This window comes from Phyllostomus hastatus, unplaced genomic scaffold (genome assembly GCF_019186645.2).
Source record: "Phyllostomus hastatus isolate PE091 unplaced genomic scaffold, TTU_PhHast_1.1 phas_contig_948, whole genome shotgun sequence".
Lineage (NCBI taxonomy): Eukaryota > Metazoa > Chordata > Mammalia > Chiroptera > Phyllostomidae > Phyllostomus > Phyllostomus hastatus.
This window is the reverse complement of record NW_025333993.1, coordinates 325,998-348,957: the sequence shown is the minus strand read 5'-3', so window position 1 is coordinate 348,957 and position 22,960 is coordinate 325,998. Positions and strand designations below refer to the sequence as shown.

General features: G+C 46.5%; 1 protein-coding gene and 1 pseudogene across 5 annotated transcripts in view; one reads left to right on the top strand and one right to left on the bottom strand.

Annotated features, from left to right (window-relative positions):
• Window positions 1–1,182: 1,182 nt before the first annotated feature.
• Window positions 1,183–22,960, top strand: part of PCNT (pericentrin) — a 108,475-nt gene continuing 86,697 nt past the window's right edge. For 3 of the 5 annotated variants that reach the window (XM_045852385.1, XM_045852383.1, XM_045852381.1), the window contains exons 1-8: window positions 1,183–1,399; window positions 4,304–4,507; window positions 16,269–16,364; window positions 17,456–17,578; window positions 17,982–18,237; window positions 20,286–20,341; window positions 21,553–21,727; window positions 22,291–22,427. In XM_045852385.1, the coding sequence (XP_045708341.1) occupies window positions 1,343–1,399; window positions 4,304–4,507; window positions 16,269–16,364; window positions 17,456–17,578; window positions 17,982–18,237; window positions 20,286–20,341; window positions 21,553–21,727; window positions 22,291–22,427 (1,104 nt within the window). In that variant the 5' untranslated portion in view covers window positions 1,183–1,342. The remainder of the gene's footprint in view (window positions 1,400–4,303; window positions 4,508–16,268; window positions 16,365–17,455; window positions 17,579–17,981; window positions 18,238–20,285; window positions 20,342–21,552; window positions 21,728–22,290; window positions 22,428–22,960) is intronic. The other 2 variants (XM_045852386.1, XM_045852384.1) reach the window with 1 other exon arrangement.
• On the bottom strand, window positions 6,505–6,637 carry LOC123828135 (annotated as a pseudogene).

Sequence of the window (22,960 nt, the reverse complement as noted above, 5' to 3'; positions counted from 1 at the left end):
GGAGCCCCTTCATCCTGGGGTCCCAGAGACTGTCCTAATAGCAACAGACACGCATACAGGAATGGGTTTGCCTTTCCTGCGCGCAGGGCTTCAGTGAGCCCCTCTCTGCAGAATTCCCAACCAGCATGGGGTCCCTCCTAACACTCTAATCCAGGGAACTGCTTTATGGCAGATGCTGGAGTAGTCCCATGACTATGGGACCCTCTGGTCAAATGCTAACGCTGCACCACGCAGAAACTGCAAGCTGGAGGCACATACATTAACTCAGAGACCTCAATCTGGCACTGGGTCTCCAGGAGTAAGAATACACGCATGGGTCCAGCAGTGGTACCAGACCCAGTGGCTTCCTTTCCCTGCAATTCTGGGCTCTGTGGTTGGAGGTTCTGACCCAGGTTCCCACCGAACTCATAACTGGCTGCCCTGGTACTTGGGCTCCTTCTGTCCAGGAGCCTGCAGGAAAGGAGGCAGAAGTGAAGTGATACACCAGGGGAAGGTTCGGCGTATAGGAAAAGATCCAAAGTGATCTTGTCGGCTCTCTGGACTATGAAATGAATACAGAGCATCCCAGCGGCGAAGGGCTGTGACTGGGGCTCAGCCCCAAGGAACGAGGGAGGGGATCTGGGACTGACAGCGGGGGTGAGACGTGGGATGCCCACTGCAGCCCTAAGGCAAATCGCTGTTTCCCAGGCAAAGGGGAGCAACTCCAGGAGCTGCTTCCCGGGCGCTCGCGGAGTAGATGCCCGTGGGAACGAGGAGTGGGAGGCCTGGAAGCTCTTTCTTGAAGAAGGTGGGGTAGTCTTTGCATGCTCCCCGGTTCCTTTGGGGTCAGTCTCTTCTCCCCAGGGGGCCATGTCTAACAACCGAGTAACGAATCGGAATAAAGCTGAGGCCAACCCTTACTCCAGCGGACTTAACGTCGGTGGGGCCTGCTCTGGATATTGTGGAACAGGAACGCTCGAGAGCCGTATCTCGGAGCAGTACCGCAGCCCTGGCGGCTGCACCAACAGGGCGGTGCCTCGGCCCTTCAAAATCGACCAACCACAGCGAGCTCTGAGGCCACCAGGTTTCGCTTATTGGTGTGTCATCGCGCCAATCGGAAAACGGCAAGCGGCAGGGGCGGAGTTCTATGCCCACCAAGGCCTTAGAAGCGCGCGTACGCTAAGGCAGGAACGTGACCCCTGATTGGCGGCGGAGCTGGCAGGGCGCTGGGCGGGCTTAAGTCTGCGTGACAGTTGTCGCGGGGGAGGGCGCGCCAGGGAGAGGGGGAGTGTAAATAGAGCGAAGGCGGCGCCGCGTCGGACCCGTCACCTCCCGGGTGGACCTCGAGGAGGCCTAGAAGGAGATGGAAGACGATGAGCAAGAACAGCGGCGCAGAAAGGTGGAGGCCGGGAGAGCGAAGGTAAACGGTAGCGCCGACTCCTGTTGCTGCCCCGGTGTGAACTTTTAAGAGCGGGCTCCAGTCCCCGCCACCACCCCCTGCCAGGAGCGGTCGAGGTCAGGCAGAGGCCGCCGCCGCTGAACTTGCTCTTTCCATCAACTCGGCTGGATGTCCCCTCCTGGCCGCCGCCATCTTGAATCCGCCGCCCTCTGCCCGAACCCGCCCCCGCCGCGGTCGCCGCCAATCAGCGGCGGAGGACGCGCCTCGCTCTGCCTGGAGGCCGGAGTGGGGCACGCCGGGGCTGAGGGGCTGCTCCTGCGCGCGAGGAACGGGGGCGTGTCGGCTGTGGTTGAATCGGGAGGGGAGGTGCGGGTGGGCGGAGGTCTCTGCTAGGACCCCGCCCTCTCATGTTTCCTTGGAGGCTGGCGTGGCGCCCTTTCTAGGAGTCGCTGTGAAATCTTGGCCAGGCTAGGAGGCGCCTTAACGGACAGCAGTAGCTTAGGAACGCTCCGCGTCCCTGACCGCCCACCCACATCTGGGCCCCAGTAGAAAGTGAAGGGCAGGCGGGTAGTGAAATGAAGGGTGTCACCACTTCGCGCGTCCTTGTTCTCCTGGACAGCCAGCGTGCGGCACACCTGCCCCTGCTGCTGCTCCACCTCGTCAGAGCTCAGGCTTCCTGGGGGACTTCAAGGAGCTGTGACTTCCTTGCAGTCCTTGGCGAAACAGGCTTCTTCCATCCGTTGAAAACTACGTACAGATTTTCATTTTACTTGGAATTCTGCAGTATTTTTAATATATAAAGGTCTCCCAGTGGTGTTTCAGGAGACTTGTTTACATTGCGGAATACCCCTGGCTGACCTACTGTTTAAGATTCCCGGGGTTCAGAAGCCCCTGTTCTTGATGCCCTGTTGTTTGGGACCCAGGTGGACGGTCTTAAGCAGGTGAGGATGGAGGAGTTATTCAGAGCCCTCGCCCAATGCTGGGTTCCTAGGGAAACCACAGACTCCTTGGCCAAGCTTGGCGGTTCGGGGGAGTGCTACATCCTAGGTAGTGGATGATGCCCCGGTGAACTCAGTGGTACTGGAGCCATGTGTCCCAAGCCGTGCTTAAAAAAAAAAAAAAGATTTCATTTATTTTTAGAGAGGGGAAGGGAGGGAGAAAGGGAGGCTCATCAATGGGTGGGTGCCTCGCACGCGCCCCCTGCTGGGGACCTGACCCAAAACCCATGCCTTGTCCTGACTGGGAATCGAACATGTGACTCTTTGGTTCACGAGCTGGCCCTCAGTCCACTGAGCCACACCTGCCAGGGCTTGAGGCATGCTTTTATCACCTCCTGCTGAGGTTTTCACAGAAATGCTGTTCTGGTACTCACTGGTTTGGGGGCACATGGACATGTTGGCTGTCACTCCCATCCTACCCCATTCTGGCTGTGGGAAGCAACCTGCTCTGTCAGGAATGAATGAATAAGAGTCCATACAGGGCCAGCTAGTAGTAAGGAGAGTTGCATGAAGTTGCTTTGTTTGAAGTCAGACATGGTTTGACTGTGAGGATTTTGTATAGGTTAGCTAGTAGGAGGTATTCAGTGTTAGTTCCTTTCCCTTTAAGAAAGCATAGGACCACTGCATTAAAGAAACCATTCAGAACACAGTGACTGGTGTGAGGCAGTGACAGGGACAGCAGTGTCTAATGGCAGGGTGACAGGCAGAGGATAGAGTGGCCTCATTCAGGCTTCCTGTGAAGGTGAAACTTACGACTTGGAATTGATTAGGGAGGCTGGGGCTTGTTTTTTGCTCCCTTTGCTTGTGCCTGGCACACATGGGAGATGAAAGTGAGCCTGAGCTTAACACTGTGTTCCGGAGCTTGTCATGGTTTGTAAACATGAGTAAGGGTGCTTGAGCGCGCACTGAGGCTGGTGACTAACCTCATCTGGAGAAGAAACAGGACGCCTCCTGTTGGGCAACCACAGACCAGAAACAAGGACTGTGATGCAGGAAAGGAACTCATAGATGGTTAGATTTCATGGAGTGTGGCATAAAACAAATGAATTAAAATAAAATAAATAAATGAGGCTAGTTTCGAAGGCACCATCTTCCCTTGACAATTTTTTCACATGAATGGCTTGTGTAATGTCTTGTGTTCATAAAATTGTGCACATTTTGTCAAATGTGTTTGCTTTTATGACCACAGTTGTCATTTGAATGAACAGACATTTTCTGTGAAAAACTGATGTTAGATTTCATGCCTTGTGAATAAGGTGTTAGTGGCAGAGGGAGCAAAGTCCGAAACCCCCAGATTTGAGGGACAGAATGAGCTAGGTCGTGCCTTGTGATGGGCAGCATTCTGTGGAGTCCCTGGTGCTTTGGTGAGCTGTGTCATGAAAACTAGAACATCTGATTCCATAAAGGAGGATGTTAGATTGACCTGGCTTAATTAATTTTTTGCTATTTCTGTACCTTGTCTCAGAATCTATGGCTGGGAAGTTTTGGCTAGGTTATATATTCCCTTGATTGGGGGCCGAAACTGGGGGCAAAGGGAGAGATTTAGCTTTTCTATGGTTTTAAACCCTAAACATGCCTTGATTAAGATATCAGTCTTTTAAATAGATGCACTTTGTAAAATAATATTTTTCTGTAAATTTCCAGTGGCTACAAAAGCTACTCTGCTACTCGGTCGTCTTGCTTGCTTTTGTCTGTATACAGGCATAATTAACAGTCCTCCAGCTAGGCTCTTGGCATCATAGGTATTAATGAAGGCAGTGTGTAGGGCACAGGGATCTCTTCATTGATGTGAGTCTGGCCAGGTGTGGCTGAGTGGACAGACCCAGCCCCAGAACCTCATGTTTCCCACGAGCCTGCTGACTTTGTGGTTCTGTTACATTTTTCTCACCTACCTTTGCCTTTACTACTTCTCTGCATTTTTGCGCAGCTTGCTCACTTCCGACAGAGAAAAACAAAAGGTGACTATACGCATTCGAAGAAAAAGACGGCGAAGAGGAAGGGCCCGGCTGTCGATGCGCCTGTCCAGGAGGAGAGTCCGGTAGCCACCGAGGACAGTGGATTCCTGGGAGGAGGGAACGTCTGCAAAGCCACATTGTGTAGTGACACCCCTGATGGGGCAGCAGCGGCTCAGGTAAGTTTGCCTGGCATCATGCTTTCACATTTCGCTCATCTCCTGGTTATTGTGAGCGTAACTTACAAAAAGTAGTGTTTGATCTGTTTTTGCCTCTCAAAAGTCGGGAAAGAGGGTTTTAGTTTAGTTTACAAAAGGGAAGTATGTATTAGTGGTTTTATTCCTAATATGTGTTTTATCTTTGTATGATTTTGAGAAATTTTGGATTGACTGTTTGAAGGCATTGTCAGTATTGGTGCTTGCTTTGGTGATGGAAGTTTTATAAGTATGAGTTCATTGGGTGTGGCTGTGTGCATCATCCCCTGTAACAGGTATTTCTTTGAACACTTACACCATAATACTCCTTCACCTACTCTCAAATCCACCCACTTGTTATTCTTTGTCCGTTCCCTTCCTTCTGAACGTGGGATGAGGAGGGAAGGGGGTGAAGATGTGGAAATGTGAACTTGGAGGAGGAGGCACCACTTCCTGCTGCTCGCCCTGAGAGCTGCAGGGGGCAGGTATAGCTCGTGAGTGGACTTGGGCATTGAGAGTGTTGAGGGTGCTGACCCTGCATGGCCTCCCTGAGGTCTCCTGATCAGCCATGGGTGGGCTTCCCTTGGGGCTTCTTCCTGTGTGGTTGATAAGTGAGGGTCCTTGAATTATGAGTATCCCTACTGTGTGCAGTGGGGCAGGTTCAGGTTTAGGTATTTACTAGAGAGAGTGGGAAAGCTGGCAGCTGAGGGCAGAATTTGACTTGAATATCATGTTGTGTCTGGCCTGCCTTAATCAAAACAGAATGATACTGGCATGTAAAGTTGATGATATACTGTCTTCAAATCTGGAATTTTGCTTCCTTTAAGAAATTGGAAGACCTAGCCACCATGTCCTCATGTTGCTTAGGGAACGGCTGACCAGAACTGTGGTGGCTGTGCCTGTGGACCAGCTTGTGCCCAGTTCATTCTCCCTCCATTCCCTGTCCTCTTGCAGGTCTGAGGTCGGATGCCAGTTGTCCTCTTGCTGTTTCTCTTGGGGTAGAGTAGCAGTTCTCAGCAGCCATGTATTGGTCACAGCTGAGAATATGAAAGCTGCATTGAAAGAGCTACATATTTACTTCCAGTAGCTTTTCTCTGTATGTTCCTGTCTAGGCTTTTTGAAGAGGAAAGTCCATAGTATATGATTAACATTTATTAATTTTTTGCTTTTACTTTCAAATCAGAGAATTCTTTTAATTTTAATTTTTAGCTTTTCATTTTGAAATAATGTCAGACTTAAAAAATTTTGCAAAACATAGCAGTTCAGCCCTGGCTGATGTGGCTTAGTGGATTGAGCGCAAGCCTGCAAGCCAAAGCATCGGGGGTTTGATTCCCAGTCAGGGCACATGCCTGGGTTGCAGGCCATATCCCCAGTATGGGGTGTGCTAGAGGCAACCATACATTGATGTTTCACTCCCTCTCTTTCTCCCTTCCCCATCTCTCTAAAATTAAATAAATAAAATCTTTAAAAATAATAATAAAATAAAATAAATAAATAAAATAAATTAAAAAAACATAGTACTTAGATATTCCTCACCTAGCTTTGTGAAATGTTAACATCCTGTGTAATCATAGTATAATTATCACAGTCAGTTTCAGTTGACATTGAAGCAATAAATAGAGCTTCTTCAGGTTTTTCCCACTGTCCCCTTAATGCCCTTTGTCTGGCTTAGGACTCTTCTGTATTGATTATCAATGCTATGTCACTGCTTGTGACACTTTATCAGTCTTCCCTTGTCTTTTATAAGCTTGACACTTCTGGAGAGTACTAGCTAATTATTTTGTACAATACAAAATAAATACAAACTCTGTCAGTTGAGTTTGTTTGATGTTTCCTTCTCATTCAAATCAGGTCATGTGTTTTGGCAAGAGCACTGTGGAAATGAGGAGGCAAGTGGTATTGATAACTTGATATATCTCCCTGCTAGTGATGCTAACTTTGGTCACCTAGTTATATGTGGCCTGCCAGACTTTTCTTGACAGAAAAGTTACTTTCTCTCTGTGTAGTTAAGGAGTATATTGTGTGGAGATTCTGCACATACCCTGTTTCTCATTATACTTTCTGATAAGAACAGATACTACACTTGATCTTAGCCAGAAGGCCGAGAGCGGTCATCGTACTTTCTCTCATTAGGTTTAGCTTCCATTGATGATTCTGGCCCACAGCAGTTAGTGTGGCAGTGTCGGCCAAATGATGACTCCCTTTCCGTCATTCTGTCTGTATATGTTCATTGGCCTTCAACTCCAAGGCAGAACTGTTGCTTCTCTCCCAGTTTATTTATTTATTCAATTATTTATCTTGGTATGGACTCATGGGTATTTATTTTATTATTGGGGTATTTTAATCCACCATGTCAGCCATATTAATGTTTATTTTGTTGTGGGAACACGTAGATTTGACAATTGGGAGAAGCTTCGAATTGTATTCTGTGTCCTTTCAACGCATCTTCATCATTTCTGGTACTTGACTTCCTTACTTTCTGACACCAGGATTCTCCAGGCTTCCTTTGTCCTTTCCCTGCGGTAGCCCTGCATTCAGCCGTTTCTTCAAGACCCCTGGCTCCTCTTAGTGGAGAATGATACTTAGAACCAAGATCTGGGTGGAGGTTGTGCTTATTGCTAGTGGGATATAATTGCTTCTAGGCTGTTTCAACATACAGATGGGAATTAAATGTGTGTGTGTACACATATCTATATCTATTTCTTTGTCTATTTGTATGTATAACCAAAACCATTAATACCTTCAATTCCAGTCCATCACCACATAATTTATCCTAGCTTTTCCCTCCTTGTTTTTAACTGCTTTTTCCAGTAGTGAGAAACCTGACTTCCTTATTTTCCGTATATTTACTTACTTGCTTAAGCTTAAAATACACACAAATAAGTTTCAGGATTGCTAACTTTTGCCCCTGTGACAAATTTACTAACCAGAGTAGAATATTTATATGTACTTCTCTTTGTCTTTATCGTGTCAAAGTTTATTATTTTAGTGTTTCAAATTTATTTGGGTTAGTTTTTTTTTTTATTCCTTGCTTCTCATTGTAGTTATTTTACTTGTTTTATAGTTATATTCTGTTTCAGTTCTTCTCACAGCCAGGTTGATTTTATGTAATCATTTTTTGAGTAAGTGAAACATGTATTACCAAGGTTCTAAAAATTGGAGTTGTATTCAGAGAATGTCATTTCCTCCTCTTCCTTATCACCCCATTTCTAATTCTCCCTTCTTCCCAACCCATTCAAACTCACCCCCTGTAGATAGCAGTATCTTCAGTGTCTGATTTAGCCTTTCTTTTTCTTCTTGCACAAAGGAGTAATTTCACGTTTGTTTTCCCATATCCCCTCCTTATATGAACAGTAGAATACTGTAGATAATGCTTTGCATTTGGCTCTTTTTCTGTAACAGCAGACCTTGGAATCACTCACTAATTCATTTCTTATGGCAGCATGGCCCATCCATGGAGTGTAGGCACTGAGTTTATTTGAGCTTTGTCTTGTGACTGGGTTTTTGTTTCCAGCAGTTTGCTTTATAAGCTGTGCTGAGGTAAAGAGCATTGTTCATGTGTATTTTTATTTCATAGGAGGTATATTTTCAGGGGTAGATTCCTAGAAGTAGTCAAAAGGTGAGTGCATTTGTAGTTTTGCTGGATATTGCTTAGTTTCCTTTATAAAGGATTCACGAATTTTGATTTCTGTCAGCAAAGAATGATCTTACCAGTTTCCTGACAGCCTTGCCTTGACAGTCTCGCCACACTCGGAAACTTTTGGCATTCTGGCCTACGGTTTCACTTCTGTCAGGTCAGTACCTAAGCATGGTATAGGTGGCTCCTGTGGTAGGTATGTTTAACCTTTTAAAAATCTGACAAAAACTGCTTTCCAAATGGATGTACCATTTTGCATTTCCATCAACAATACAAGTTCTGCAGTAAAAAGGAATGAGCATTCAGGGCATACAGAGACATAGATGAACCTTAAACTCATCTTGTTTAAGTTGAAAGATGCCGGTGTGAAATGTTACATACTATATGATTCCATTCATAAACACTCTGGGAAAGGTAAAACTATAGATACAGTAAGTGGAACAGCGTTTGCCAGAGTTGAGTGGAGGGTTGAATAGGTGAAGCGTGGGATTTTGGGAGGCAGTGAAAGTATTCTGTATAATAATGTAAATTTTAAAAATCAAATGAAATATCTTAAGCAAATTTAAAAAGATCATTTAGGAGATTGGGAGATTCCAGGATAGAATACAGACTGTAACAAAAGACCCTGACTATATTGCAAATGTATGAAACACCCACATTGAAGGGGCTAAGGACAAAGGTGCTGACTGAAGTCACTTTAAATGAGTGGGGTTTGTGGGACTGAAGGCAAAGGGAGCTGTACAGATAGACCTCACCTTCTGTGCTTCTCTTTATTGCATTTGACAGACATTGCATTTTTTTACAATTTGAAGGCAAGACTTCAAAAAGATCAACGTCCTGGTGTCTTCTGCCAGCAAGTTCACCGTTCATTAGCCAACATCTTGTCTGTTTCAAGGGAAATGTCATGTTTTCACTCACCAACATCTTGTCTGTTTCAAGGGAAATGTCATGTTTAACGTAAAGTTCCAAGGCTCAGCTCACTTGTAAATCAGAGCTTCATTTCGATGTGTCTGAGCTGATGCCCTTCCTGCCGGCTGGGGAGTGGTTTTCTTGCCTGTTTTAATGACTGGTGAGGTACGGGTGCCTATCAGCTGGGATGGGTGGGCTCGAAAAAGAAAGACTTTATGTGAGCGAAGAGGCAAGACCCCCTGCAGCACCACTGGTTGCAGGTCCTTCTGTCCAGGCCATCGTCCAGTGTGCTGAAACAGTTCAGTCAGGGAGGGCTGGGCTGTGGTGCTCCTGCATTACACTTCTAGTAGAGACACGATTGCTGAGATGCACTCTTCTCAAGTTAGAGAAAGCCAGTCATGTCTGAGTTACCTAAAGCATCTGAGGGGCTGGAGGAGAGCTGTGGTACGGAGTTCTTTCCTTCTGGGTTTTGGAGTCAGTTAGACTTGCAGTAGATCTACCTTTCTCCTTATGCTCAGTGCAGTCTATTACTGAAATGAAATTGCATTTTATGTCCATCAGTGGACAGGGATATGGGTTAGAAGGATGCCGGATTGTTTATTCATGTGAGCAGTGATTGGTCAGATCCCACAGCATGGCAGTGGCACTTCAGAATGCTAACTGTCTTTAAAAGGAAATTCTGTAAGAGATCCACATGATATTTTGCACAAAGATGCATGTTATTTTAGTTCTTTTTATGTGTCTTGTACTTTTAGGATGCCAGGCAGTGACATGTGTGATAAGGTGTTAGGTTTTTGTTTCATTTTGGTTTTTTTACAATGAAATGAAAGCAATTACATTTTTACTTAGAATCAACATGACTAATATTTATTTATTTTTTCAACTTGTGTCAGATGTGGTTGTTCCTGTGCAGGTGTTCCATTTAGTCTTTTCGGCACTGCCGTGAGGTAGGGATCTGGATTAGCTCTGTGCCGGGCGCACCCATGCCTGGTGAGCCGCAGCACTCACTGCTGCCCTGGGGCTTTGGGCACCCTGGCTTCTGCCTTAGCTCTGTGTGCCTTACATCCGACTTCAGTCTTCATTCTTCTCACTCAGTTGCATGTGATCTTTAAGGAAACTGTGTTGTTTGCATTAGTTTTTGTGATAGGAATTAGAGTCGGTGATACCTGCGAGGGGCTCTGTAATAGTCCCGCTGACTAGCATCCTTCAGCAGGGAAGACAGTAGCACTGCAGCGCAGCAGGAGGCCTGGCTGCCCAAAGCCCAGACACACCAGTTAGAGCAGCTCCCAGAGGTACCGCCCCGACCCACCCCTGCCTCCAGTTGTGAGCACAGCTGTGGACAGACGTCTTCACCTCTCCACCCTACTTTCAGGTCTTGGGCTTGGTGTTTAGTAAGAATACTTTTTCACCTTCAGAAAGTTACTTTCGATATGTTTATTTGTGATTGCATATACTTTTTTCCCCCTTGCTTTTAGAGAGGAAGGGAGAGAGAAACATGGATGCAAGAGAGAAGCATTGATTGGTAGCTTCCTGTATGCACACAGACTGGGGATCAAACCCTCAACCTGGGTGTGTGCCCTGACTGGAATCAAACCTGTAACCTTTTGATTACGGGACAAGGCTCCAACCAACTGAGCCACACTGGCAAGGGCTGATAGCATATTACTTTTTAAAAGTAATAAACTGATACACATGGAGAAATATATTATATGAGGGATTTTAAGTTACTGTCAGAAAAGCATTCCAAATATGACACATTCATGGACACTGTTTGATATTGGAAGGGAGTTTCCATTAGGAGAATGATGGAAACTCATGGTTGAAACAGGTGCTTTGCTGTTTTATCAGCTACGGACTTTCTAAGTTTCTAACTCAGCTATCTGATGACTACCTTACTTCAGGAAAATGATCTGATGAAAACCATTTTGACTTTTGTTTTCAGGGCCAGAGGGGTACATAACAGATAGTTAACAACAGGGGTAGGGAAGGAACAGAGCTGTGGTGCTTTTATGTTGTGGTTTTTCCCCCTACAGTAAACATCAGAGTGATCCATTAACAGACTTAAAGGGAGAAGTCATGCAGTCATCTCAGTCTGTACAGACAAAGCATATGTTTTTGTGAGAGAGCGACCTGTAATTTTCCTTTCTCGTTAGGTTTTTGTGTTGAGGTTATGCTGGCCTCGTAGGATGTGCTGAGAGGGGTCTTTTGCTCTGTGTAAGAAACTGAAGCCATTCATTGGGAACTGAAAGTTTTTTTGTGTCTGGGAAGGCTTTTAATTACAGAGTCAGTTTATTTAATAGTTCAGTTGTGCTTTTTCTCAGACAGTCCTTTTATCTAATGTTCCAGTTTTTGTCATTAAGTTATTCATAGGAATATTCTCCTCATAGTGTCTGTGGCCTCAATGTTGACAGCCTTCTTTTCCTTCCTTCCTCCCTTCCTCCCTCCCTTCCTCCCTACTTACTTCCTTCCCTCCCTCCCTCCCTCCCTCCCTTCCTTTTTTGGTAGAGAATTTTTATGAGTTTATTTGAGCCAAAGTGATTGTATGCCAGGAAGCAAGATCTCAAATGCTCAGCTTAGGCGTGTGTCCTGACCAGGAATGGAACCTGTGACCTTTAGGTTTATAGTGCGATGCTCCAACCAACTGAGCTATGTTGGCCAGGGCTTTTTTCTAACTTCTTGAGCTAGACATATAGATCACTGATTCCCAGGCTTTAAATAGACACACAGTGAAGCCTATTTATTTTCCTTTAGATATGACTAGCTGCATTCACAATTTTTCAAATTTTTATTCTTTTTGCAGCAGTAATTTAAATTTACATTCTCCATTTACGTGCTTATTAAAATACTCATATGCACAGGTAAAACAAGTAGCTTTTGTAAGATGGAGCCATTATCTTCCTTCTAAGGTTTGAGTTATGAATCAGATTTCTTTATGAAGTGGCTGTTTTATGTTAAAATTACACATATGCCAGCAGTGTTGTTAGGGCAGATACTTTATTTTATTTTATTTTTGGGGTTTTTTTCCTTCTTTGTTTTTGTTTCCAGTTTACTATAAAAGAATATAACTCAGGAACAACCGTATGGAAGATGAGCGTGGGGTAAGGTGTGGGGAAAGGGCAGGAACTTTCTTCCTCTCTCAGAGTCTGCTGCTGTCCCCAAACCTCCACGCTTTCACAAACCCCGTAGCTCCCCAACCCTGCTGTTCTAGGTGTTCATGAAGGCTTCATTCCACAGGCACAATTGATTAAATCATTGGTTACTGGAGGTTTTTGAACTCCCAGCCCCTCTCTTCTCCCTGGTGGGGGGAGTGGAGATGGAAGTGGGACTGTATAGTCCAACCCTCTAATATTTTATTTTTGATTATTTATTATATTTTATGTAATTTATTCTTAATTATGCATATGCTATTGGTGCTTTAAGAGCAGATGGTTTACTGACCTCTCTGATCATCCAATTGTACATCATGAGTTCAGTCAGAAAAGGAAAGTTTTTGATATGTGTTAAGTAATTGACAGTTTTTGAGGACTTAATGTGTCCTTAATCTACGTGTAGGTACTAAGATAAGAGTTGTTTTGTGTTTAGAATAATGATCTTCTGAAAAGTAAACTTCCAGGGAAGGGCTCACTGTTAGGTGCTGGCGGCAGAATGCTGCGTGGCCCTGCATGGGAGCAGGACCCGTTGCAGGACCTGCAGGCCCAGTAGCCTTCTCTCAGGGCGTGGGCCGTGTCTGTGTCAGCAGAGTGGGGGTCCTTGAAGAGTCTTTATGTTGTCACAGTGCTTTGAACATAATTCAAGGTGTCTTTGTCTTATTTTACCCACGTCTGAGAATTTTAAGACGTTTACCTTTTATGTGGAGTTTAATGAGCATACTGAATAGCATAAGATAGTATAAATGTGTGTGTAGAATATAGTTTGAACATGTAATAAATTGTTTATTTTTTTATTCCCAAGTATACTTTATTTGATATACTTGTTATTTTAATGCACGTTAGTTGTTACCTAAATACAGGTAATTTCTATATAGATGATTTCTAACATAAGTTTATTCCTCAGTAACATAATTGGAGTGCTTTTGTATACATATACAGTTTTGAACCCATTTTAGAAATAGGAAAATAACTGGAAAACAAGCCTCAGGAAAAACAGTCCCTGAAGTGGGAAGTGTCCCATTGGTACTTGGTTGTGGTGCCCGCTGCTGAGGCTGCCCTGGATAGTGGCCCAGGGCAGGGCCATCTGTGTGGGTGTGCTGTGTCGTGAAACCTGGTCAGCTGGGCGAAATGGTAGTAATTCTTTAGTTTAACTTAATATGTAAGCTCTTTTTGGTGTTCGACATTTTAAATTTGTAAAAAATGTACTTACTGGTTTTAGAAAGAGGAAGGGGGAGAGAGACAGATAGACAGATAGACAGACAGACATGGATTTTTGTTGTTCCATTTACTCATGTCTTCATTGTGTGTCCTCTGATGGGGATGGAGCCCACAACTGTGGCATGCCAGGGCAATGCTCTAACCAGCTGAGCACTCAGCCAGGGCCTGTCCAATAGTTTAAAGCACAAAGACTAAAAGAAAATTAGAAATAGTGACAACTATTTCTCATGTAAATGTAACATTTACTTGAAAACGTAACATAACAACTACATAAAAATCTTGTAGCAAAAATTAATTTGTAAAAGTTACTATATATGCCCTTTCAATTAAAGATTCTAAAGTCTTAAGATAAAGAATAAATCATTCACCTGTGCAGAAAACTCAAGCATACATTACATTAATAAGGCGTGTTTGTAAGCAACTTAGAAGATCAGAGAATTTTCCAGGAAGTTACAAGGGAAGATCGAATTGCAGTGACTTTATGATAAATGCTCAGGACCCAGTGAGCTCTTGATGGAAGTGAAGTGCACCATAATAGAGCATCTTATTTTAATCAGTGCAGTGGTCCTCTCAGTTCTGGCAGCTCCGAAACAGCAGGGAGCAGCTTTTGACCTTTCAGTTATGTGTCAGGGACAAAAATAAGAAGAGGCCATTTCTTGTAAAAGAACCATCCAAAAATTGCAGAGGTGAAGCATTTAGGAAGAAAACCACCGTTACCAAACCTTGGACTGAAGAGTTAACCAGTGCTGAGGAATGCTCGGGAAGCGTGGCTCCAGATCTTTTCCACCGTGTACTCGTCTAGGTTACCAGGAAAACAGTCATCTCCGTTTATCACCTGGGCCGCATGTACCCTCATTACTTCTTTGTCATTTTAAGTTTTACCAATAATTTACAGAAGCAAGACTGAGCAGTAATGTAAAACAACTTTATTAGAAGTTTTGATACAAATCTTTGAGTGCTAAGTGAATTTTGGCACACAAACATAAGAAACGAAAGAATGTTGACACGCACAAAGTAAAATAGGATGGTTGAGTTTCTTGAAGCAAATGTCACGAGGTAGAGACCTCCCTGTGCATGACTGCGATGAGACCCACAGGCTCTCTCTGTCCTTAGAGCTGTTGCTTACTTGGTCACGATTTTGAGAAAATTGATCACATGTTGTTCTGGGAAGACTTGTGATCTGAGATTTCATTTTTGCTGTGGGTTGCTGTCATTGGTGTCCTCGTGCTGCTCTGTCTGCTTTCATCTTTTCATCATCTAATGGTTTGTGAAAGGTCTTTGCTGTCAACTTCTTCTCCTTGCCATTTTTGGGAAAAAATGAAAAATTTCTTAAGAATTCTCATATTGAAACCTGGTTACAAAGCTGATCAATAAGAAAACCAAAGGTAGTGATTCATTTCACTGTCGCCTTGTCCTTCTAGGCAGTTCCCTGTTCCTCCTGTTTCCCCATTATCTCAGTTGTTGACATAGTTGGGAGTCACTGAGGAGTATGATAAAATAATTCCTAGGGTGATGAAATCCTCAGATACAGGAAAACGGTTGCTCAGATCCATCTTATGACTCAGGTACACACAGAAGTCTGTGGACTCAGGAATTGCAAGACAGAGTATGTTTTATTCTATTTTTTAATTTTTTTTTTAAGATTTTATTTATTTGGAGAGAGAGGAAGAGGGAGAGAAACATCAATTGGTTGCCTCTCCCACACCCCCAACCTGGGACCTGGCCCAAAACCCAGACATGTGCCCTGGCAACCTTTCGGTTGGAAGGCTCGAGCTCACTTCACTGAGCCACAACAGCAAGGGTGTGTTTTTACTTTATTTATTTATTTATTTAGAAAGTAGTTCATCTTTTTTTTTTTTTAAGATTTTATTTATTTAATTTTAGAGAGGGAAGGGAAGGAGAAAGAGAGAAACATCCATGTGCGGTTGCTGGGGGTTATGGCCTGCAACCCGGGCATGTACCCTGGCTGGGAATCGAACCTGCGACACTTTGGTTCGCAGCCCGCGCTCAATCCACTGAGCTACGCCAGCCAGGGCTTTATTTATTTATTTTTTTAAGTAATTTTTTAAATTGTTCTTTGGACCACCAGTCAGAGAGAGAGTACAGGGAAATGTGTGTTGGCCCCCACAAGTAGCTGAAACTTGACACCCGTGGTTGGGCCCTGCAGGCCCAGCCTGTTTGTGGTGTTGGGTGGTGCTGTGGTTACCGGCTAGGAAGGAGCAGGTCCTTATGAGTGGAGTGCCTGTGACTCTGTGTTTCAAATCCAAAGCCTCTTGGGGCACTCCTGAGATTTGTTTGTAGACAGAGTCATCTCAGCTCAGTTTGCTCAGCAGATTAAAAGCCCCAAATGTGAGCTTACAGGTCAGTAAACTATTGGTGGAAAATTTATTGGAAAACTTTAAAGTTTGAGATAATTTACAGTAAGATACTAAAGATACTCTTTCTACAAATTATTAAGGAAAAACTTTTAAGAAGAGCTTAAAGATGAGATATTTGTACTTAAAATGAAGAGCTTGGAAATTAAAATTAAGTGCATTGGCCTAAAAGACTAGAATTTGTTGAGAAACTAAAATTTAGTAACTTCAGTGTCAAGTACATAGTGAAACACTTAAAGGAGCAGAAGTCAATAAAAAGAGGGTGGCTGCAGCATTAAGTAAATGAGTTGCATAAAAAGTGTTTAGAGCTTGAGAATGGTTTAGGAGGAGAGTGTAGATTCTGCACATGAACAGGTTGGGTGGAGTTGGTGTGGTGGCAGATGGAGGGGCTGAAACGGCCTGAGGCTGTGGCCCTCCACGTTGCTGTAACCGCTCTTCTCTGGCCCTCCCCTTCTTAGCTGGAGAACCCTGATGGGGCAAGCACGGAGGACTTGGAGCAGCTGTGGCAGAAGCTGGATGGCGATGGTTTGAAACAGCCTGGGCTCCTCACAAAGGTATTTGTCTTCAGGTTCTCTTGTTAAGGTGTGTTCCTTGTCAGAGGACTTCTCCTTGTTGTAGAAACCCAAACCAGAGAGAGGACTCAGTTTTTCCAGGACCCTTTGTCTCATAGTGGAAACTGGGGGCACAGAGGCTTGAGGCAGAGCTGCCCCTGCGCACCCTCAGATCCTTCTTGCTGCCCCTGCATGGGAGGTCTTTCCAGACCTGATGGAGTCCCACTCGGCCCACCTTGTCACCTTTGGCCTTTTCTCCTGGATGTTGAAGAGAGAAGTTCGCCTTCGATGCATGGAAGATAGCTGTCCTATTCTGACTTTTCTCCGTAGAGTGCTTCTCTCATCTCACATAGGCAGCTGTGTGCACCTGGTGTCCAGCGTGGACCTGGGAGGCGGTCTTACACTCAGAGCGTGTTGGGAAGGCAGACTTGTGATCAGCCTCGATGTCCCAGTTTCTGTCACAGTGACCGAGGGGCATACAGGCTCTGCCACCCAGTTAACAATACCTGCAACCTCTGTTTTTGGGATTTCAGCTTTATACGAAGCCACTCAAATAGGTTGCATATTCTTTCATAGTTATTTTTATTGAGACATACTTCATATAACATAAAATGTGCCATTTTTAAGTATATATTTTCAATAGCTTGTGCATTCATCACAACAAATTCCAGAACATTTTCATTACCCAGAGAGGAAACCTGTCCCTATTATCAGTCCCTCCTCCTCCTCCCCTCCCCCAGTCCCTGGTAACCACAGTCTGCTTTCTGTCTGTGGGTTTGCCCGTGCTGGACATTCCCTGCAGACGGACCTTTAAGTGTGTCTGGATTCTTTAACTAAATGTGTTTTGTGGTGCATCAGTGTTGTAGTATGTCCTACATCACTGCTCTTTGTGGCTGCTGACATCCCGTTGTGTGGGTGCACCACATTGGTTTTTCTGGTCACCCGTTGGTGGGCACTGAGTTGCTTCTACCTATTGGCAGTTGTGAATAGTGCTGCTGGGAGCACTCTTGGACGTGTTTTCATGAAAATGTACGTTTTCTGTTCTCTCTGGCATAGCTTCACTAATTTTTGTATCTCTTGCTCTCCTTCTGCAGGAGTGTGGACAGGAATGCACACCTGAAATCGCTGAACTGACGAGCCAGCACGAAGACAAGCTTGGCAGGGAGCGGTGGGCAATGGTGGGGCTGGCAGCAGAGATGCAGCAGCTGCAGACCCAGGTGATCTGGGCGCTGTCACTCACGCCAGGACCCAGGGTTTGGGAGAGATTTGTCACAGTGGACAAATGTGCACTGCAGGCTTGCTGTGCCTGCTTTCTTGGTTTGTTTTGTCTTCACATCTTATGTGGGGTCATTGAAAGTGGAGGGACACACGTGGACATCTGGTGGCAGCAGTTCAGGCCAGGTGCCAGGGACACACTGCACAGCTTGCACTTCCCTATCAGTGGCCAATCACACTCCTCACACGCCACAGGGCATTGAGGGATAAGTGCTGGTTGGGGCCTTCTTGGGAGCATTGACTCTCTTGGGCAGCTACTATGCCCAGGGCGTTGGGGTCAAGGCCACATCTTAACCTAGCTGCTGCTTCCCCAGTACCACCTCAGCACCACCTCTCTCCTTGCAGCCAGTGCCACCCCTGGAGCTGGAGGCGCTGCGCTTGAGTCTGAGCAACATGCACACAGCACAGCTGGAGCTGACACAGGCCAACCTACAGAGGGAGAAGGAGACAGCGCTGACAGAGCTGCGGGACATGCTTAATGGCCGGCATGCCCAGGAGCTGGCCCTGCTGCAAAGCCGTCAGCGGCTGGAGCTGGAGCTTATTAGGGAGCAGCACGCACGGGAGCAGGAGGAAGTGGCACTGAGGTGCAGCCGGGAGATAGGTATGTGTGTACGGGCAGGCAAGGGCTTAAAGTGACCGTCTGGGAAGCACAGATCCCATTTCTGGTGTTTGGGGAGGCAGGCGGGCCCCTTAGAGGTGCCTCCAAGGTGAGGTGTTCTCACACTGATCTCCCTGCCCACGCTGAAGCTGTGTGGCATGTTCCATGTGTGGGCACTTGCCCCGGCCATCGCCAGGCCCTTGTTTACCCCTGACTGGTGGCAGTGCATCCTGCTCTGCCCGCTCTGCGTGTCCTCATGCTGCTCTGCTGTTCCCTTGCCTCTCTCCAGTTCTCCCAATGGGCTTGTGTTAACTTTTGAAATGGTGTCTTGGAGGTGATTTGATCACGTGCTGGAAGTGTCTGCACCTGCATCGTTGATGGGATTGTGTCTGTGGCCAGTCTTTGTCCAGCCCAACCCAGATGCTCCTGGACACAGACCCCCACATCCCACTCAGTGCCCGGTGGGGCCGCGGTGCTCCTCGTGGGTGGGTGGCCAAGGAGCCTCTTCATCTTCTGAGTCTCTGGCCTAGACGGAACTTTTTATGTCTAAAATATACTTTCATGTTTTCATTTCAGTGTTTTTGTACAGTTTTTGTTAGTCACTACTTTTTATAAACATGTTTTTAAAATAATTGCTTTAATAAGTGTACTTGAACAACAATGAAAAAAGAAATAAGTAAAATAACTGAGCAGTAATTCCGCTGACACACAGGTCACCCATGTAAAGGGTGCGTGTCAGTGGCTGTGAGTGTGTCGGAGTCGTGCAGACGTCACAGTCTGCATTTAGAACGTTCGTCGCCCCAGAAGGAAGCCAGTGCCCTCTGGCAGTCGTCCCGCTTCCCTGCTGGCGTGAGCGCCTGGCCGTATGCTCCTTTGCTGAGTTTTTCACTTGGAAAAATAAAGCAGCCCACCGGCTCCAGGTGTGTTGAGAGGCCCTCCTCTTTCTGGGTCCCTTAGGTTCTCGTAGTGCTGTCCCACGTGTCTTCATCTAGATTCAAGCAAACACGAATATTTTGCCTTATTTCCACCCATTTTTGTGTGTGTATGTAGGTGTATATTTTTAAAAGTTTTTTTAAGCAATTATTGATTTTAGAGAGAAGAGACAGAAACATCTATTTGTTCCACTTATTTTTGCATTCATTGATTGAATCTTACGTGTGCCCTGACTAGGGATTGAATCTGCAATGTGGGTGTATTGGGACAACATGCTAACCAACTGAGCTACCCAGCCAGGGCTGTACGTTACTTAACATATGAACCATGCTCTGCCTTAGGCACCTCCCAAAGCTGCCTTCTCATCTTCTCGGTGGCACCCAAGAGCAGGTCTGTGGAGAGGCCCGTGCCTACCCTGTGCTCAGAGAGGCTCTGCCGTGGCCTGGCCCCTGTGGACAGCGTGGGACCGGCACTTGGGGTCGTGCCCTTTGCCTCATCTCTGGACTTGCTCAGGCTGCCCTCACTGTGCGCGTGTGGCACCACTTCTCCCCAGCTCCTCCTCAGTGCTTCCCTGAGGCTCCTGCCATCTCTGCCCGCACTCTGGTGTTTGGGTGTGCACCCACGTGTCAGTCCTAACTTGGCTGTGCCCAGTAACGCCTCCCTCCTCCACTCCCCAGCATCTACTCCTCTTTTCCTGTGCTTCTTCCCTCTCAGGGTTGGGAGTTACTGGGTCCTAGAACATCTTTACCTGCCTTCCGGCACCTAGCCTGGCATCTGGCCCAGTGTGGAGCAGATAGGCAGAGGTCCCTGTGACCAGAGGAAGAGGCAGATTCAAGGCTCTCAGTGACTGCGCATTCCAGAGGCAGCCTTGTCCACTTGTCTCGGACTATCCTGCTGGCTGGAAATCTCATAGTCCTTGGTTTGGGCATGAATATGATTTGTTAAACCAGACGTCATCATACCCTTGCTCCCTCTCAGATGCATCTTGTCCTGTTGGCCCTGGCGGGTGTCCACCGAGCAGCCAGCAGGAGCCAGGAGCCCCTGATCTCCTGGGTGATCAGCTCATGGGAAAGCCTGCAACTCAGTGACCTGAGCAACCTTTTATGTTTTTCTTGCAGCTGAGCTGAAGGAGAAGTTACAGTCAGAAATGGAGAGAAATGAGAACATAATAGAGGTATCTGTGATGAGAAAATGCCATTCTGTGCGTACAGTGGTTTTCCGTTCTGCTTATCCCAGCAGCTGGCCCCCTCCATTTGGGCCCCCCACAGGAAAGCCCCTCACCTTGATATAGACCACACCCAGTTAGAGCTTTAGTTGGCTGTGTTGGTAGAAGTGTGTTGCGTTTTCTTTCAGAGGTAGAGTATTCTTTTTCTTTCTACAATTTGAATTTGCCAGAATGACTTGTGTAACATGAGGCTCTTTCTAAGTCTGGTTTCCTGAGTGGCTGCTGTGGCCTGGCCCTTGCTGTGCTTGGGACACAGACCTCTGTCCTCACGCAGGGAGGTGCCAATCGCAGGATTAAGTGAGATGCAGGGAGCGGGAGTGCTGGGACGCTGCGGGAGCCTCAGGGACTAGCAGTGCCTCAAGGACAAAGCAGCCAGGCCAGGGTGTCCGTCCCTGGGTGCACCCTGGTGGGCTCTGTTCACATTGCCAGCAGCACCGGCACGGCCTATAATTGCCCTCCTGCTCCCACCCACACCTCCTTTTTAGACGAAGAGTTATGTTTTAGGGTAGAACACAGTTAGCTCTTTTCTGAGGAAGCCTGTCACTGGAACTTCTGATTCTTGTGACTGTCCCTTTCTAAAAGCAGCATTTGTGGAGGGGCCATTTGCACTGGTGGACAGCAGAGGAAATGGGTGATGTCAGGGAAAACGTGGGCAACGTTAGGAGACGTGTGACATTGGGGCACATGAGTGTTTCTGTCCTGGCCGCTCTGGTCAGGCTCTCGGTGGGTTGGAGGCCTGTGCCCCAGCCCCTACCCCTCTGAGCTGGGTAGTGAGGACTTATTCCTCAGGGTACCTGGGACAGAGCCCAGCCCTCCCACAGAGGTCAGTGACGTCATTGTACAGTAGCACCCCCAGGTCTTTATGGGGCAGATGCGCAAATCCCTGAGAGTGACTGCCCTCCTGTGCTGTGTGGTCAGAGATGGGTCCTGTTTCTGGGCAGTGGTCCTTGTTTCCATTTGCCTTGCGGGTCCTGTCGGTCCTTCCGGTTCTGTCCCTTTCAGCAATAGTGGAGGGACTGGGGGGACATCGGAGCTGGTTTCCCATGGTGGCAGTCTGGTCTGGGCAGGGGGTGACTGTGCAGTTTTTGAATGTGTGATTTAAATTATTTTATGATACAATCAACTATTGGTCATACTTTTTTCCCCCTTATTTAAATCAGAACCTGAAGCAAGACTTTGAGGCCGAGAGAGAGTCATGCCTAGAAAGCCTACGCAAAGAGTTATCTGCAAAGCATCAGTCAGATTTGGAGAGTTTACAAAGCCAGTTTAAGAAAGAATTGGCAGAACAGAAAGCTGAGCTGGAGAAGATTTTTCAAGCCAAAAATCAGGCAGAATGTGAGTATCTAATTAAGATGAGCAGGTCTGAAAGGGACCAAATTATCCCGTGTAATTCCAGAATACCAGCACCCCATATGGGCTAGATTTGTGGTTGAATATGAACTGCCTGTGTGTTCAAGTGCCAGATAACAGTGCACGTGACACCCCTGGGTGACGGAGGTTCAGGGCCATCATGGGACAGTCAGCCCAGGGGTCTCCCCTAGTTGACCACAGGCCTCTCAAGTTTCCTACACCTTCCTGAAACTTCTGTCTCAGAGTTTTCGGTTGTTCCATTATTAAATTGCCATCAAAATAGTAATATTGGGATTGTTCACTTTTTATGCTTGTTGCCTGTTACTTGACACCCACGTGTCAGAGCAGCTGTCTGCTGGTTGTCTGGCCTGCACCCCTCCCTCCCTCCTGAGAACAGCGCGGGGCAGAGAAAGGGCCTGAAAGGAGCTGGGTGCCTCTGGTGGGAGGTGGCGCTCTCAGTGCTGCCATTACCACCAAGCCGTGCTCACTGGCGGTTGCCGAGGAGGAAGACTGGGCTGCCGTAACTGAGCGCGGTCTGTGCTCCTCAGTGTCCCTCCAGACTCTGCAGACTCAGCACGACGCCGCCGTGAGGAGGCTCCAGGAAGACCTGCAGTCCGAGCGCTGCCGGCACGCCGAGGACCTGGACCTGAGGGTCAGGGAGAAGGAAAGAGAAAAGCAGCTGGAGGTGGGCGACCGTTCACTTAATTACTTAGAAGATTTTAGGTTGAGGTCATTTCACATTCTGTTGTTTGCTCAAATTTAAGTGTTAATTTAAGGCGACTGTTAGATTTGCTGGAGCTGGTGGATGAAGTGCAGGTACAGAGTCTGAAAGGTTGATTTAAGTTGTGTTCGATCTTAGATGCAGAGAATTCACGTTCTTTCCAAGTGCCCAGAGATATTTATAGATTCCAGGTATGCGGGGTGGAGGATCACGTGCTCTGACCATAATTCCATAAAAAAAAATTTCTCAGAAAAGTTAAGCAGAAACATTCCCACTGCTTGTGTTCAAAACTCATTTCCAGTAAAACACTGCACATCAGCATGGGGCCATGTGGCCAGATCTACTGAGACCTGGAGTGCTTCTGTCACCAGACCACGAATCAAGCAAGGCCCCAAGCGTCGGTTCAAGAAATGGAAAAGAAAGCAAACCAGGGATGGAGGCAGTCAGGGCCTGTGCGTGGGTTTGCAGGGAGGAGGGGAGTCACCGAGCCCAGGGGA